Genomic DNA, 12,878 nt, shown 5'->3' with positions numbered 1-12,878 from the left:
GGTTTAATACAGTCGTCCTCCTGAACTGGACGATTGCAGTCGTCCTCCTGAACTGAGCTGCAGGACAGGAAGGAAACATGCTTAGGGATGTCACCATGAGGCCATTGGTGATTTTAAACAGCTACAGAGTTCAATGGCTGGGATGGGATATAATTGAGGATAGATCAACAACATTATAGTGACGCCACAATAATGACCTAAATGACAGAGGGAAAGGAATAATTACAAATAAACAGAATGAAAATATTCTAAAACATGTTAATGTATGAAACAACAATTAACATGTTTTGGAATATTTCCATTTGTGTTTATTTGTAATTATTAATTTATCTCTGTCATTTAGGTCATTATTGTGGTGTCACTATAAAGTAATACACTGTTTGGCCTAAGTGCAAAGTCTTATGTTTGGGGCAAATCCAGCACATCACTGAGAAACGGCCTCCATCATGTTATGGGTATGCTTGTCATCAGCAAGGACTAGGGAGTTTTTTTTAGGATAAAAAGAAACTGAATAGAGCTTAGCACAGGCAAAAGCCCAGAGGAAAACCTGGTTCAGTCTGCTTTCCACCAGACACTGGGAGAGGAATTCACCTTTCAGCAGGACAATAACCAAAAACACAAAGCCAAATCTACACTGAAGTTGCTTACCGAGAAGACTGGGAATGTTCCTGAGTTGCGAAGTTACAGTTTTGACTTAAATCTACTTGGCAGTCTATGGCAAGACTTGAAAATGGCTGTCTAGCCATGCTCCCCAACACCTTGACAGAGCTTGAAGAATTCTGAAAAGAGTAATGGGCAAATATTGCACAATACAGGTGTGCAAAGCTCTTATGAGACTTACCCAGGAAGAATCACAGCTTTAATCGCTGACAAAGGTGTTTCTAACATTTATTGACTATGGGGAGGTTGAATACTTATAATTAAGGTATATTAGTGTTTTATTTTTCATTAATCAAAAAAATGAAATAACCTTTTGACTTTGACAGTACGAAGTGTTTTGTATAGATCGTTGACAGAAAATGACAGTTAAATCCATTTTAATCCCACTTTGTAACACAATAAAATGTGAAGAAATCCAAGGGGGTTGTAGACTCTATAGGCACTGTATGTCTCAGTGGAAAGTAGGACCTACTAGTTAGGGCATAGTCCCAAGGGCCTGCTCAATAAATACCATCTGAATAACATGCTCTCTAGGCAGAAAACAACGATAATACTGCAATGCTAATAGTACAGCAGCTAGATTACTTCCTCAGCTTTACTTTTTTTTTAGGATTGGTTCGCTTTGATTAAGTCGGTCATCAGTTGTTGTTAACTATTAGCAAAACTCAGACACCCTCCTTTAGAAGAAATGCATTCAACAGTTTTTAAATGTTATCCATATTAAAATGTAGCTATCGATACACAGGGATTTACGTCATTTGAATTACTACAGATTTTATGTTTGTATTTGTTTATGTTCTTATTAACTGTGTTGGCAATGAATCCATGTTCCACCAGAAATGACCTGGTGATAAGACTCTGCTATCTCTCTGTTCTGTGGCAGGACGTGTGTTCACTCTTGGGTTGTTTGTTTTTCCACCACTGCTAGTTCCAATTTAAGTCCTCAACTAGTTTTTAACACAGGACGTACCATACACTGTAGGGTATTAAAAACAGCTAGCCTAAAAATAATCTTTAAAGGAATGGGAAATAAATATTATTTTCATGCTTTTAATTGTTTTATAATAGAAACAAACTTTATATACCCCACTTGCATCCCACAGGAGGACCCTGTTAACAGCTATAACCTTGTCTATGTTTATAGTAGTGTACTCCTATAAACATCTGCTTTCCTTTGTCAAAACTACAATACCCATAATTCTACCTCCCTGCCACTGTGCCCCAGACCCTTCATAACTGGGTGGTGGAGGAGCTATCAGGCAGGTCCAGTACTACAGCCTTACTGTCCCAGCAGGCCGGGGAGGGGCAACTGGAAGAGAGGTGTAAGCAGGTAGTGCCTCATCAACCAATCACTGTCCACCGCCAAGCACGCACCGCCTGCCGAGCTGCACAGATGCCTAGCTGCCTCAAAGAGTGTGAAATGATCTCAAGTGTGGCCTTGCCTTTTTTACCTCACCTTCACGCTCTAGCCCTTTCTACTGCTCGCTTTAACCTACAGTAGCTATGCCTTGCGAATTTGATTCTGGATAAATGGGCAGGTTTGAAAGTAAAACTGCCGTTGTTCGCCAACAGAACACTACTACAACACAACAAAGAATTTATGTCATTAGGTCTCAGGAGTATGTGAATGGATAGTTGCTTTGTTTGTTCGAAGTTCTACCGACCGATATCATCGCTGAATAACGATGTGAAAACTTGAATGCTATTTTCCCTTTTGTTCTGTGCCTAACACATTGTCTGTTTTGAACCACATTAACAGCCTCTACATATGCATGCTGACATGGTCGTTTCTAGTAGAAAGAATTACTTTAATTATTTAAAATGGTTTTGTATTAATTAAGGTAATGTCTCAGTCCTTGTTATAAGCAATGTCTAACCTGCTAGAACTAAGTACTTGTGAATTTAATATTTTGTTTTTAAAGCATGATGTCACTCACCACAAATGTATATTACAGCAGAAGTTGCAAAAACATGTTTGATAATGTGATCAACTGTGATTTAGATGTTTGGACTGTTTCTCTGTACTGTTTTATTCAGTATATAACACTACAGACACAGCAGTTTCAAGGTGTACATCCAAGTCTCTCCACTGGTATGGTTAGCTGACAAATTAATTTTAGTTCCTAGAGGAGCAAAGAGCTTCCCTGTAAGAATACATAACCCACTATTGACTATATGTCCCTGTTCCCCCTATCTATCCCCCATGTAGCCATAACCCACTATTATCTATGTCCCTGTTCCCCCTATCTGTCCCCCATGTAGCCCCTAACCCACTATTATCTATGTCCCTGTTCCCCCTATCTGTCCCCCATGTAGCCCCTAACCCACTATTGGCTATATGTCCCTGTTCCCCCTATCTGCCCCCCTTGTAGCCCATAACCCACTATTATCTATGTCCCTGTTCCCCCTATCTGTCCCCCAGACAGTCCATAACCCACAATTGACTACTGTATGTCCCTCTGCCCCCCAGGCAGCCCAGGTTGTGCTGATCTCTCTGTTTGAGCTGAACACTCCAGAGTTCACCATGCTGCTGGGAGCCCTGCCCAAGACCTTCCAGGACGGGGCCACCAAGCTGCTCCAGAACCACCTGAAGAACTCCAGCAACACCAGCAGCGTGGTAAATGAGTACAACCAGGGATAAAAGGGAGGGGGATCTGTTTACACCAGCAGCGTGGTAAATGAGTACAACCAGGGATAAAAGGGAGGGGGATCTGTTTACACCAGCAGCGTGGTAAATGAGTACAACCAGGGATAAAAGGGAGGGGGATCTGTTTACACCAGCAGCGTGGTAAATGAGTACAACCAGGGATAAAAGGGAGGGGGATCTGTTTACACCAGCAGCGTGGTAAATGAGTACAACCAGGGATAAAAGGGAGGGGGATCTGTTTACACCAGCAGCGTGGTAAATGAGTACAACCAGGGATAAAAGGGAGGGGGATCTGTTTACACCAGCAGCGTGGTAAATGAGTACAACCAGGGATAAAAGGGAGGGGGATCTGTTTACACCAGCAGCCTTATCAATATTGGTGAGGTCATTAGTAATATTTTATTTTTGGTGCATATTTACCATTTATAAACCTGTTTGTCTCTTTCTTTCTCAGAGTTCTCCCAGCAACACTATTGGGCGGACCCCAAGCCGGCACCCCCCAAGCCGGACCAGCCCTCTCACTTCCCCAACCAACTGCTCCCATGGGGGGCTATCTCCCAGGTACGTACCCACCTTCTCTGACCTCCATCCAGAGGTGCCAGTGTCTGTTTGTCTCCTAATGCATGGCTAAACCACAGAGCGCTGCTTGACTGACTGAGGGCTTGTTCTCCTTCACCATGCATTCTAATACTCTACTCATATTAACGCATGCCAACCTCTAACCACAACTCAGACTATAGTTTATTTTTCTCTTCCCTCCTCTCTCTCTCTGCTGCACTCCTCCCTTCTTCTTTCTCTATTTTTCCTTCCTTCTTTCTCTCTCTCTCCTCTGTGTGTGTGGCCTCTTGTGTTGTTGCCCCCACCCTGTCCCGTTCTCTCCTTCTCCGCCTGTTCCTCTGTGGCCACAGTCGGTTGTGGGGTGGGTGTTGGAGTGGCGATGGGCTACCTAAGCACCCCCCTCATCCTCCTCCACCTCACTCCACCCCCGCCGGACCCGCCCTCAGGGTCCTCCGCAGAGCGTACTCTCCCAGGTAACACACCTAGGGGCGGAGCTTCAGTTCCCTAGGATGGCCAGGACAGGAAGTGACACGTCGTGCTTCTGTTGTCCTCCCAATATTTCCTCGACCAATAGGGATTGGGAACATAGGGAACAATAGGGAACATAGGGAACAATAGGGAACATTTTCCTTTTTTTTGTTGTCTCTTTTTGCACTATGTTGTCAATGTTCTCTGGGGATGTATCAGTCCCTCCTAACTAATCCCTTACAAGTGACAAATTGGGTAGTTAGAACATCACACACCATCATCCATTTTCAGAGCTTTGCCCAGAATACATCTTTACCTATCTGTCTGAAGGTCATCTACTTAGCTTGCAGAAGCATTAACCTCTTGTACGGTGTCAGACTGAAACGGCAAGTGTCCCTATAAGTGTATTCATGTGTGTGTGTGCAGCTTTACTGTTTGTGTGTCTGCTGTCCTGAGGGACACTTTATATAAATCCTCTCTTCCTGTTCTGTCTCTTTAGTATGTTGGAGTATGACACAGAGAACATGAACTCTGATGAGATCTACAGCTCCCTGCGAGGGGTCACAGAGGCCATCCAGAGCTTCAGCTACCGCAGCCAGGAGGACCTCAACGAGTTGAGAGGGAAGAGGGACGATGCTGTGAGTCCCAACCTCTGCATTGGAAGTGTCCTCTCTCCTCGCTCCTTATCAAAACGAATAGGAGAATACATCCAAAGTCCCACCCCTTTCACCTCCTCCTCTAATGAATTTTGAGTAAGAGGCGAAGAGAGAGGACATGAAGACAAACAAATTGGAAAAGAGCCCAGTGCCCGTATCCACAAAGCATCTCAGAGTAGAAGTGCTGATCTAGGATCTGTCCATATAATCTTATTCCTTATGATCTAAAAGGCAAAACGGATTCTAGATCAGCACTCGTACTCTGAGATGCTTTGTGGATACTGGACCAGGACTTCATGTTGCGTTCCTATATACCTTTCTGGTTCACAGCAGGTTGGTGACCCCTTAATTGGGGAGGACAGGCACGTTGTAATGTCTGTAGCGGAATTATTAGCAAAATATTATTATGAGTCGTCCTCCCACAGCAGCCCCCACTGCCCTGGATGTCATAACCATTTCCACGTCTGAGACTAACTCTGTTCTCTCTCTCCCCCCAGGCGGGACGGGAAGGTGTGGCGCCCTCTCCATGCTCTGATGCCCGTCTGGGGCTGGATGTGGTGGAGGGTGGGCGTACGGCCCTGGATAACAAGACCTCTCTTCTCAACACCCCGTCCCCCCGCTCCTTCTCTGGGCCGCGAACCAGGGAGTTCGCCCCCTACGGATACGGAGACACCATCACCTCATCCTACGACAAGAGCGCCCTGAAGGAGGCCGTGTTTGATGACGATGTGGAGCAGTTTAGAGACTGTGAGTCACCTTTGACCTCTGCTTGAACCTTGATCCTGTGACTCCACCTCCTGCTTAGACCAAAAACATTGGGATTAGGATGGCCCTTTATCTGCAGTGAAAAGTAAGTCTGATTGTCTTCCTCGCTCCTCTCCCACTTCTTCCCTCTACAGGCCGTCGGCAGGACAGCAGTGGTGAAAACAAGATGGTGCTCTCTAAGGGCTTTGCTCCAGGTAGAGACACTACTCCATGACTATCGTTTTTTGTTTTCTAAAGTTTTTCAATGCTGTTTCCATTGCCATCCATTTCCTTGTCGCTTTTTTGTTGGTACATGGGGTTAGTAGCTAGCTAGGGCTGAGTGTTATATGAACCGGACCACTCACCCAGTCTTCTCCTCTGTCCTCTCCCCAGGTTCCCAGGACCACTCGGACCTGGTTGCAGACCTGCTGAAGGAACTGTCAAATCACAATGAACGCATGGAGGAGCGTAAAGGGGCTTTGGTGGAGCTCCTGAAGATCACCCGGGAGGACAGCCTGGCCGTGTGGGACGAACACTTCAAGACCATCCTCCTACTGCTCCTGGAGACACTGGGGGATAAAGACGTAGGGATCCTTTACTTTTACTAGTTCTGACATGACAGATAGACTGCAGCTAGTTGGAAGGTTTTACTTGCAATGATGGTGATTATTATTGTGACAAACACATTCATACATAATAATAAGACTGCATCCCCAACTACCTCACTGATTATTTGTTTAGCTGCAAATGTAAAACATTCTGAAGCTGAAAGATATGGCTTTTGGCGTGTGGGTGTGGGCTGCATGTCTGTGAGCAGGGGTGCATGTCTGTGAGCAGGGGTGCATGTCTGTGAGCAGGGGTGCATGTCTGTGAGCAGGGGTTCATGTCTGTGAGCAGGGGTGCATGTCAGTCGGCAGGGGTGCATGTCTGTGAGCAAGAATGCATGTATGGTTTGTAATGGTGGCTTGTTACCCTCCCATGCAGTACACTATCCGGGCCATGGCACTGAGGGTACTGAAGGAGATACTGCGGAACCAGCCGGCCCGCTTCAAGAACTACGCTGAACTCACCATCATGAAGACCCTGGAGGCACACAAAGACTCCCACAAGGAGGTGCAACTCCTTATATTTATACTCCCTGGTGTCCCCCAAGGCTCGGTACCAGTCCTGTTCTCGCTGTATACCAAGTCCATTCTTGCTTCTGTCATATCTTCCACATGGTCTCTCTTATCACTGTTACACCCAGAGCAGTTCTCTGTCATCAAACCCATGATATAAATCACCATATAAACCTTCTCCCTCCACTTTCCCCGTAGGTGGTAAGAGCAGCGGAGGAGTCTGCCTCCACCCTAGCCAGCTCCATCCACCCAGAGCAGTGTATCAAGGTGCTGTGTCCCATCGTCCAGACGGCTGACTACCCCATCAACCTGGCTGCCATCAAGATGCAGACTAAGGTGATCGAACGCATCACCAAGGAGTCCCTGCACCAGCTGCTGCCTGACATCATACCAGGACTACTGCAGGTGAGAATCTGGTCCTGTTTTGCATTATGTGAGTGTTTGGTAAGAGTGCGGTGCTACGCTGGTTACGGCAACCCACTGGGCACAAACTAGTTAAATCAGAGTTGTTTCCACGTCTTTTCATACTTGTTTTTATATGTGATGAAGTTGAATCAAACATTGGATTTGCAAAAAATAGTCAATTTTTTTGTATTTCTGTCACACAACTTTTAACCTAAATCCAATGACATGGTTACATTTTTTGTTGATTTCCATATGAATTCACTTTAGTTAGCAACTCAATCAAATGTAAATCCAAACTAGATGTTGAGATGAAGACGTCTGTGCCTAGTGGGAAGGTTGTGGGTTCAATTTCTGCATGGATTACATAGTTATTCAAATGAAATGTATACTGTTTATAGACTATGATGATATTGTCTATATGAATGCAGCTGCCACTGTATTGAAGCCATTGGACAAAGTTTATCGTAGCACACTACACATTATTAATGGCAATATGTTCAGTACACACCACTGTGTAGGTTCAGTACACACCACTGCATAGGTTCAGTACACACCACTGTGTAGGTTCAGTACACATCACTGCATAGGTTCAGTACACACCACTGTGTAGGTTCAGTACACATCACTGCATAGGTTCAGTACACACCACTGCATAGGTTCAGTACACACCACTGTGTAGGTTCAGTACACATCACTGCATACGTTCAGTACACACCACTGTGTAGGTTCAGTACACATCACTGCATAGGTTCAGTACACACCACTGTGTAGGTTCAGTACACACCACTGTGTAGGTTCAGTACACATCACTGCATAGGTTCAGTACACACCACTGTGTAGGTTCAGTACACACCACTGTGTAGGTTCAGTACACATCACTGCATAGGTTCAGTACACACCACTGTGTAGGTTCAGTACACACCACTGTGTAGGTTCAGTACACACCACTGCATAGGTTCAGTACACACCACTGTGTAGGTTCAGTACACACCACTGTGTAGGTTCAGTACACACCACTGTGTAGGTTCAGTACACACCACTGTGTAGGTTCAGTACACAACACTGCGTAGGTTCAGTACACACCACTGTGTAGGTTCTGTACACACCACTGCGTAGGTTCAGTACACACCACTGCATAGGTTCAGTACACACCACTGCATAGGTTCAGTACACACCACTGCGTAGGTTCAGTACACACCACTGTGTAGGTTCAGTACACACCACCGTGTAGGTTCAGTACACACCACTGTGTAGGTTCAGTACACACCACTGCATAGGTTCAGTACACACCACTGCATAGGTTCAGTACACACCACTGCATAGGTTCAGTACACATCACTGCATAGGTTCAGTACACATCACTGCATAGGTTCAGTACACATCACTGCATAGGTTCAGTACACATCACTGCATAGGTTCAGTACACACCACTGTGTAGGTTCAGTACACAACACTGCGTAGGTTCAGTACACATCACTGCGTAGGTTCAGTACACACCACTGTGTAGGTTCAGTACACACCACTGTGTAGGTTCAGTACACACCACTGTGTAGGTTGTGTAGGTTCAGTACACACCACTGTGTAGGTTCAGTACACACCACAGGTTCAGTACACACCACTGTGTAGGTTCAGTACTGTACACATCACTGCATAGGTTCAGTACACACCACTGTGTAGGTTCAGTACACAACACTGCGTAGGTTCAGTACACACCACTGCGTAGGTTACACACCACAGGTTCAGTACACACCACTGTGTAGGTTCAGTACACACCACTGTGTAGGTTCAGTACACACCACTGTGTAGGTTCAGTACACACCACTGCATAGGTTCAGTACACACCACTGTATCAGAAAGTAGGCTGGCCCTCTTTGCTTTGCACTCTTTTTGTTTATAAAGTCCTCCTGCATTAACCTCCGCCGTACCTTACTTCAGACCCGGTCTCAGGAGTGGCTAGTTAGGTAAATCTGCTTTTAGTTTTTTTTGCACCTTACTTGTGGAATGCTCTATGAAGTTGGATGAGTTGGTGACTCTAGGACAATTCAAAAGGCTGATTCAGGACCTTATTAATGAAGAATGTGTTTGTTTTCTATGCTTGTGTTTTGCTTTTTCGTGTATTGCCGTTGTTTCTGTTTTATATATTGTTGATATGTGTATTGACGTGTATAGTTTATATTGTTTGTTGATGTATATATTGATGTGCATTGATGTGTATATAGGTCTCATCTGTTGAAAGACCTTGATCTCAGCATGACTACCTTTGTAAATAAAGGTTCAATAAAAAACATGTAAAATTGCATAAGTTGCTTAGTGGAGTGGTGGACAGATAATGTCTCAATCATACTGCGACTGCACAGAAAACAAAGTGTTTCTCTGTTTTCTTAATGTAAATAGTGGTTTTAGCTCTGTAGATGACTTGGTTTAGAACTCCTGCGATGCAGGATTAGGGTAAGGGGTCATGGAAAGAAAATCTAGTAGGAACATCCTTGGTAGTTTCTAGGCCTACACCGTATTTGTTCATGTTCATATTTTGACAGTGAGAACTGTTTGCCTTATTTGTACCTGGAAATGTTTGCCTGTACTCTGCCCCTGGGCACACACCTCTGCCACTCCTCCCACGTTCCCAATGACCTGTTGTTCTATGTGTGCTCGTTCACGAGTGTGTTCGCTGCTCGCTGTGTGTGTGTGTGTGTGTGTGTGTGTGTGTGTGTGTGTGTGTGTGTGTGTGTGTGTGTGTGTGTGTGTGTGTGTGTGTGTGTGTGTGTGTGTGTGTGTGTGTGTGCGTGTGCGTGCTTGTTTCTCCTGCTGGCAGCCAGTCCAGTGATAGTCTGCATGTCTGTTCCCAGGGCTATGACAACACAGAGAGTAGTGTTCGCAAGGCCAGCGTGTTCTGTCTGGTGGCCATCTACTCCGTGATTGGAGAAGAGCTCAAACCACACCTGCAGCTACTCACGGGCAGCAAGGTACGCTACCCACCACTGGCATGTGCTCGTCTGCATCTCAAAGTCCTCACACACACACACACACGTCTCCCAAACACAACCCCCTTATCGGTTTTCCAGGTTTTTATTTCGCCTCTGGTTTTGACTGGTTTGGTCTGTGGTGTGTGGTTTGGATGTACAGTAAGGGTAATTGGAGTGCACAAGGGGGCACTGGAGTCCATCAGGGTCATACTCATTAGGACACACTGTAGCAAAACATTGTGCAACTGAAAACGAAAATCTGTGTTTCTTATTGGACAAGTTCAGGTAGTACTTCCTCGTTTCGGACCGTTTTCTTCCATTTTGTGCCTTATGAACACTATCCAATGTGAATCCCCTTTTCCCCCTCCTATTCCTGGTTTCTGACAGGCAGGCCGGCATAAAGTGAGAGTAAGAGAGTGTGCTGGCTGGATTGAGCCTGTTGCACAATGACCTTGGATGGGTTGAGAAAGCAGCAGGGTCACGGAGCATTGGCTCGTAGGTTCATCGCTACAGCAACCGTTTAATTAGTTAGCGTTTACACCTTATTAGAGACTCTGGACCCTCACGACATTCCAAGCAGTGCCATGCCCAAAGCCTAATCCTAGAGCCGCCGTAGTAAGTAGACTATAACACACATTTCCCTTAGCAAGCTCTACTCTAATCAGGCATGTCATTCCACTGGATGACCTAGCTCGCTCCGATTTAAAAACATTCTCGCTAACATTAACTTACAAAATGATTACCCATTCATTAGTAGATGTCAACCTTGAAACAATGTTGTCCTCATTTCTGTGAGGAAATACGCAATTGGCACAATGAGCTAAATGTTACTAAGGTCACTCTGCCTGTCACGCTACGCCAGCCGTTCTCCCGTCACCTCAGTACCGCCACAGCTTTCGGTCATCTGATTGGTCTAGACCAGGGTTGGGGTAAATTCCATTTTGAGTCCTGTGTCGCTGAGTTCTCAATACTGTAAGTCGCCCTGGTTAGAGCGTCTGCTAAAGTACTAAAATGTATTGTAGATGTTAATTCAGGAAGCAAACCCAACATCCTGATATTGACATTTCAGTTGACTTACTTTTACCAACCCTGGTCGGGACAACGGTGCCACTGTAACTTTTCCGTCATGATCACAACAATGCAAAACTGTTCTTCTTGCAGATGAAGCTGCTGAACTTGTACATCAAGAGGGCTCAGACAACCAACAGCAACAGCAGCAGTTCCTCGGATGTCTCTTCACACAGCTAACTGTAGGAGCAGAGGGAGGGAAACACAGATCCGTCTGCCTGTACTGTGCATATGAATTAGGGGGGAAAGGTTGCTTCCCAAATTGTCATCCTTTTCCCTATATAGTGCACTACTGTTGTGCTCAGGCCAGAAGTAGTGCACTATATAGGGAATAGGGTGCCATTTGGGACAGATTCATAGTCGTGCCTCTTCCAGACCTCTCCATTCCTGATCTTTTCTTCTCTCCTTCACCCCACTGGACTCCTCTGGGTGACACTATGACCTGCTCATCGCTCCAACCACCAATTCACTTACTTTGCTCTTTTTTTCCCCCATGGAACTTGTACCTTCATTTGTCTCGTCCCATCGTTGTCGCCCCCCCCAGCTGTTATGACGCATCACTAGCAATGTGTTGCAAGGTAAAGATCAGATATTCATTATGTTGAGCATTCAGAGTGTAGGGATGGAAACGTAACCAAGGGTTATGATATGGTCCAATAAGAATGGTACGTATGGTCCAATACTAAATAATACCCTGATATTGATTCAGCAAAAACAAAACATCACTTCAAATGCCATTGGATGAGTAAACACAGCCTGAAACGTCACAGTAGAATAGGGCCTTCACGTTTAACCAGGAAGTCCCATTGAGGTCAGAAGACCTGTCAAGGGGGACCACATGACAGTCGGTTTGTGATAAAGAATCATATGACTGGCCCAGTGAGGATACAAAGCCCCTATAAACAGTTTAGGAACAATGAAAACCAAATATGTCAGCGAATGAAGTAGAATTAGTAGATTGAGGTATGACGTTATACAATCCTATAAAAAGTGAAAGAAGAAAACATTTTAATATTTTTTTTTTACGTATGTCAATCATTATAAAGACTAACTTAAGCCCAGGTAAGCTAACACTATTTGTTATTGTTAGTATCCATTAGTTTGGGAGAAATTATAATGAAACATTATCAGAGGCCAACTTCCAGCTAATAGCTTGGCTATATCATGAGAAAAAATAGAAGTATTGTATTAAATAAATGGTGACCTTCATTTTTTCAAACAGAAATTGGTAATCTAAAATTGAAGCTGTTCAAAATAAGGAGAGCGGTAAAGATGCCAACTCACAATCAATTATTGTTGTGGTTAACTCCATTTCCATTGTCAAATAAAAACAAATATTTATTTACATTCCCTGAATTATGAAATTACATTCCAACCTCAATCAAGTGAAATGGAATGGATCACTTCCAACTCATATAATGAGAATGAGTGTTCACAACCTACTCAATGTCCATGTTGCTAATGATGTCACACTGAATGAGTGTTCACAACCTACTCAATGTCCATGTTGCTAATGATGTCACACTGAATGAGTGTTCACAACCTACTCAATGTCCATGTTGCTAATGATGTCACACTGAATGAGTGTTCA

At 44.6% G+C, this 12,878-nt stretch overlaps 1 protein-coding gene across 14 annotated transcripts in view; it reads left to right on the top strand.

Annotated features, from left to right (window-relative positions):
* The window catches only part of LOC118386337 (CLIP-associating protein 1-like), a 121,468-nt gene extending 108,830 nt beyond the window's left edge, over window positions 1–12,638 (top strand). For 6 of the 14 annotated variants that reach the window (XM_052522707.1, XM_052522710.1, XM_052522706.1 and 3 more), the window contains 12 exons: window positions 1,886–1,990; window positions 3,131–3,277; window positions 3,762–3,868; window positions 4,216–4,338; window positions 4,833–4,971; window positions 5,487–5,736; window positions 5,889–5,948; window positions 6,127–6,317; window positions 6,718–6,846; window positions 7,050–7,256; window positions 10,103–10,219; window positions 11,381–12,638. In XM_052522707.1, the coding sequence (XP_052378667.1) occupies window positions 1,886–1,990; window positions 3,131–3,277; window positions 3,762–3,868; window positions 4,216–4,338; window positions 4,833–4,971; window positions 5,487–5,736; window positions 5,889–5,948; window positions 6,127–6,317; window positions 6,718–6,846; window positions 7,050–7,256; window positions 10,103–10,219; window positions 11,381–11,467 (1,662 nt within the window). In that variant the 3' untranslated portion in view covers window positions 11,468–12,638. The remainder of the gene's footprint in view (window positions 1–1,885; window positions 1,991–3,130; window positions 3,278–3,761; window positions 3,869–4,215; window positions 4,339–4,832; window positions 4,972–5,486; window positions 5,737–5,888; window positions 5,949–6,126; window positions 6,318–6,717; window positions 6,847–7,049; window positions 7,257–10,102; window positions 10,220–11,380) is intronic. The other 8 variants (XM_052522717.1, XM_052522716.1, XM_052522713.1 and 5 more) reach the window with 2 other exon arrangements.
* The last annotated feature ends 240 nt before the right edge of the window (window positions 12,639–12,878 follow it).

Source organism: Oncorhynchus keta, chromosome 7 (assembly GCF_023373465.1).
Source record: "Oncorhynchus keta strain PuntledgeMale-10-30-2019 chromosome 7, Oket_V2, whole genome shotgun sequence".
NCBI lineage: Eukaryota > Metazoa > Chordata > Actinopteri > Salmoniformes > Salmonidae > Oncorhynchus > Oncorhynchus keta.
The sequence above is the reverse complement of the archived record's forward strand: the minus strand, read 5'-3'. Positions and strand labels throughout refer to the sequence as shown.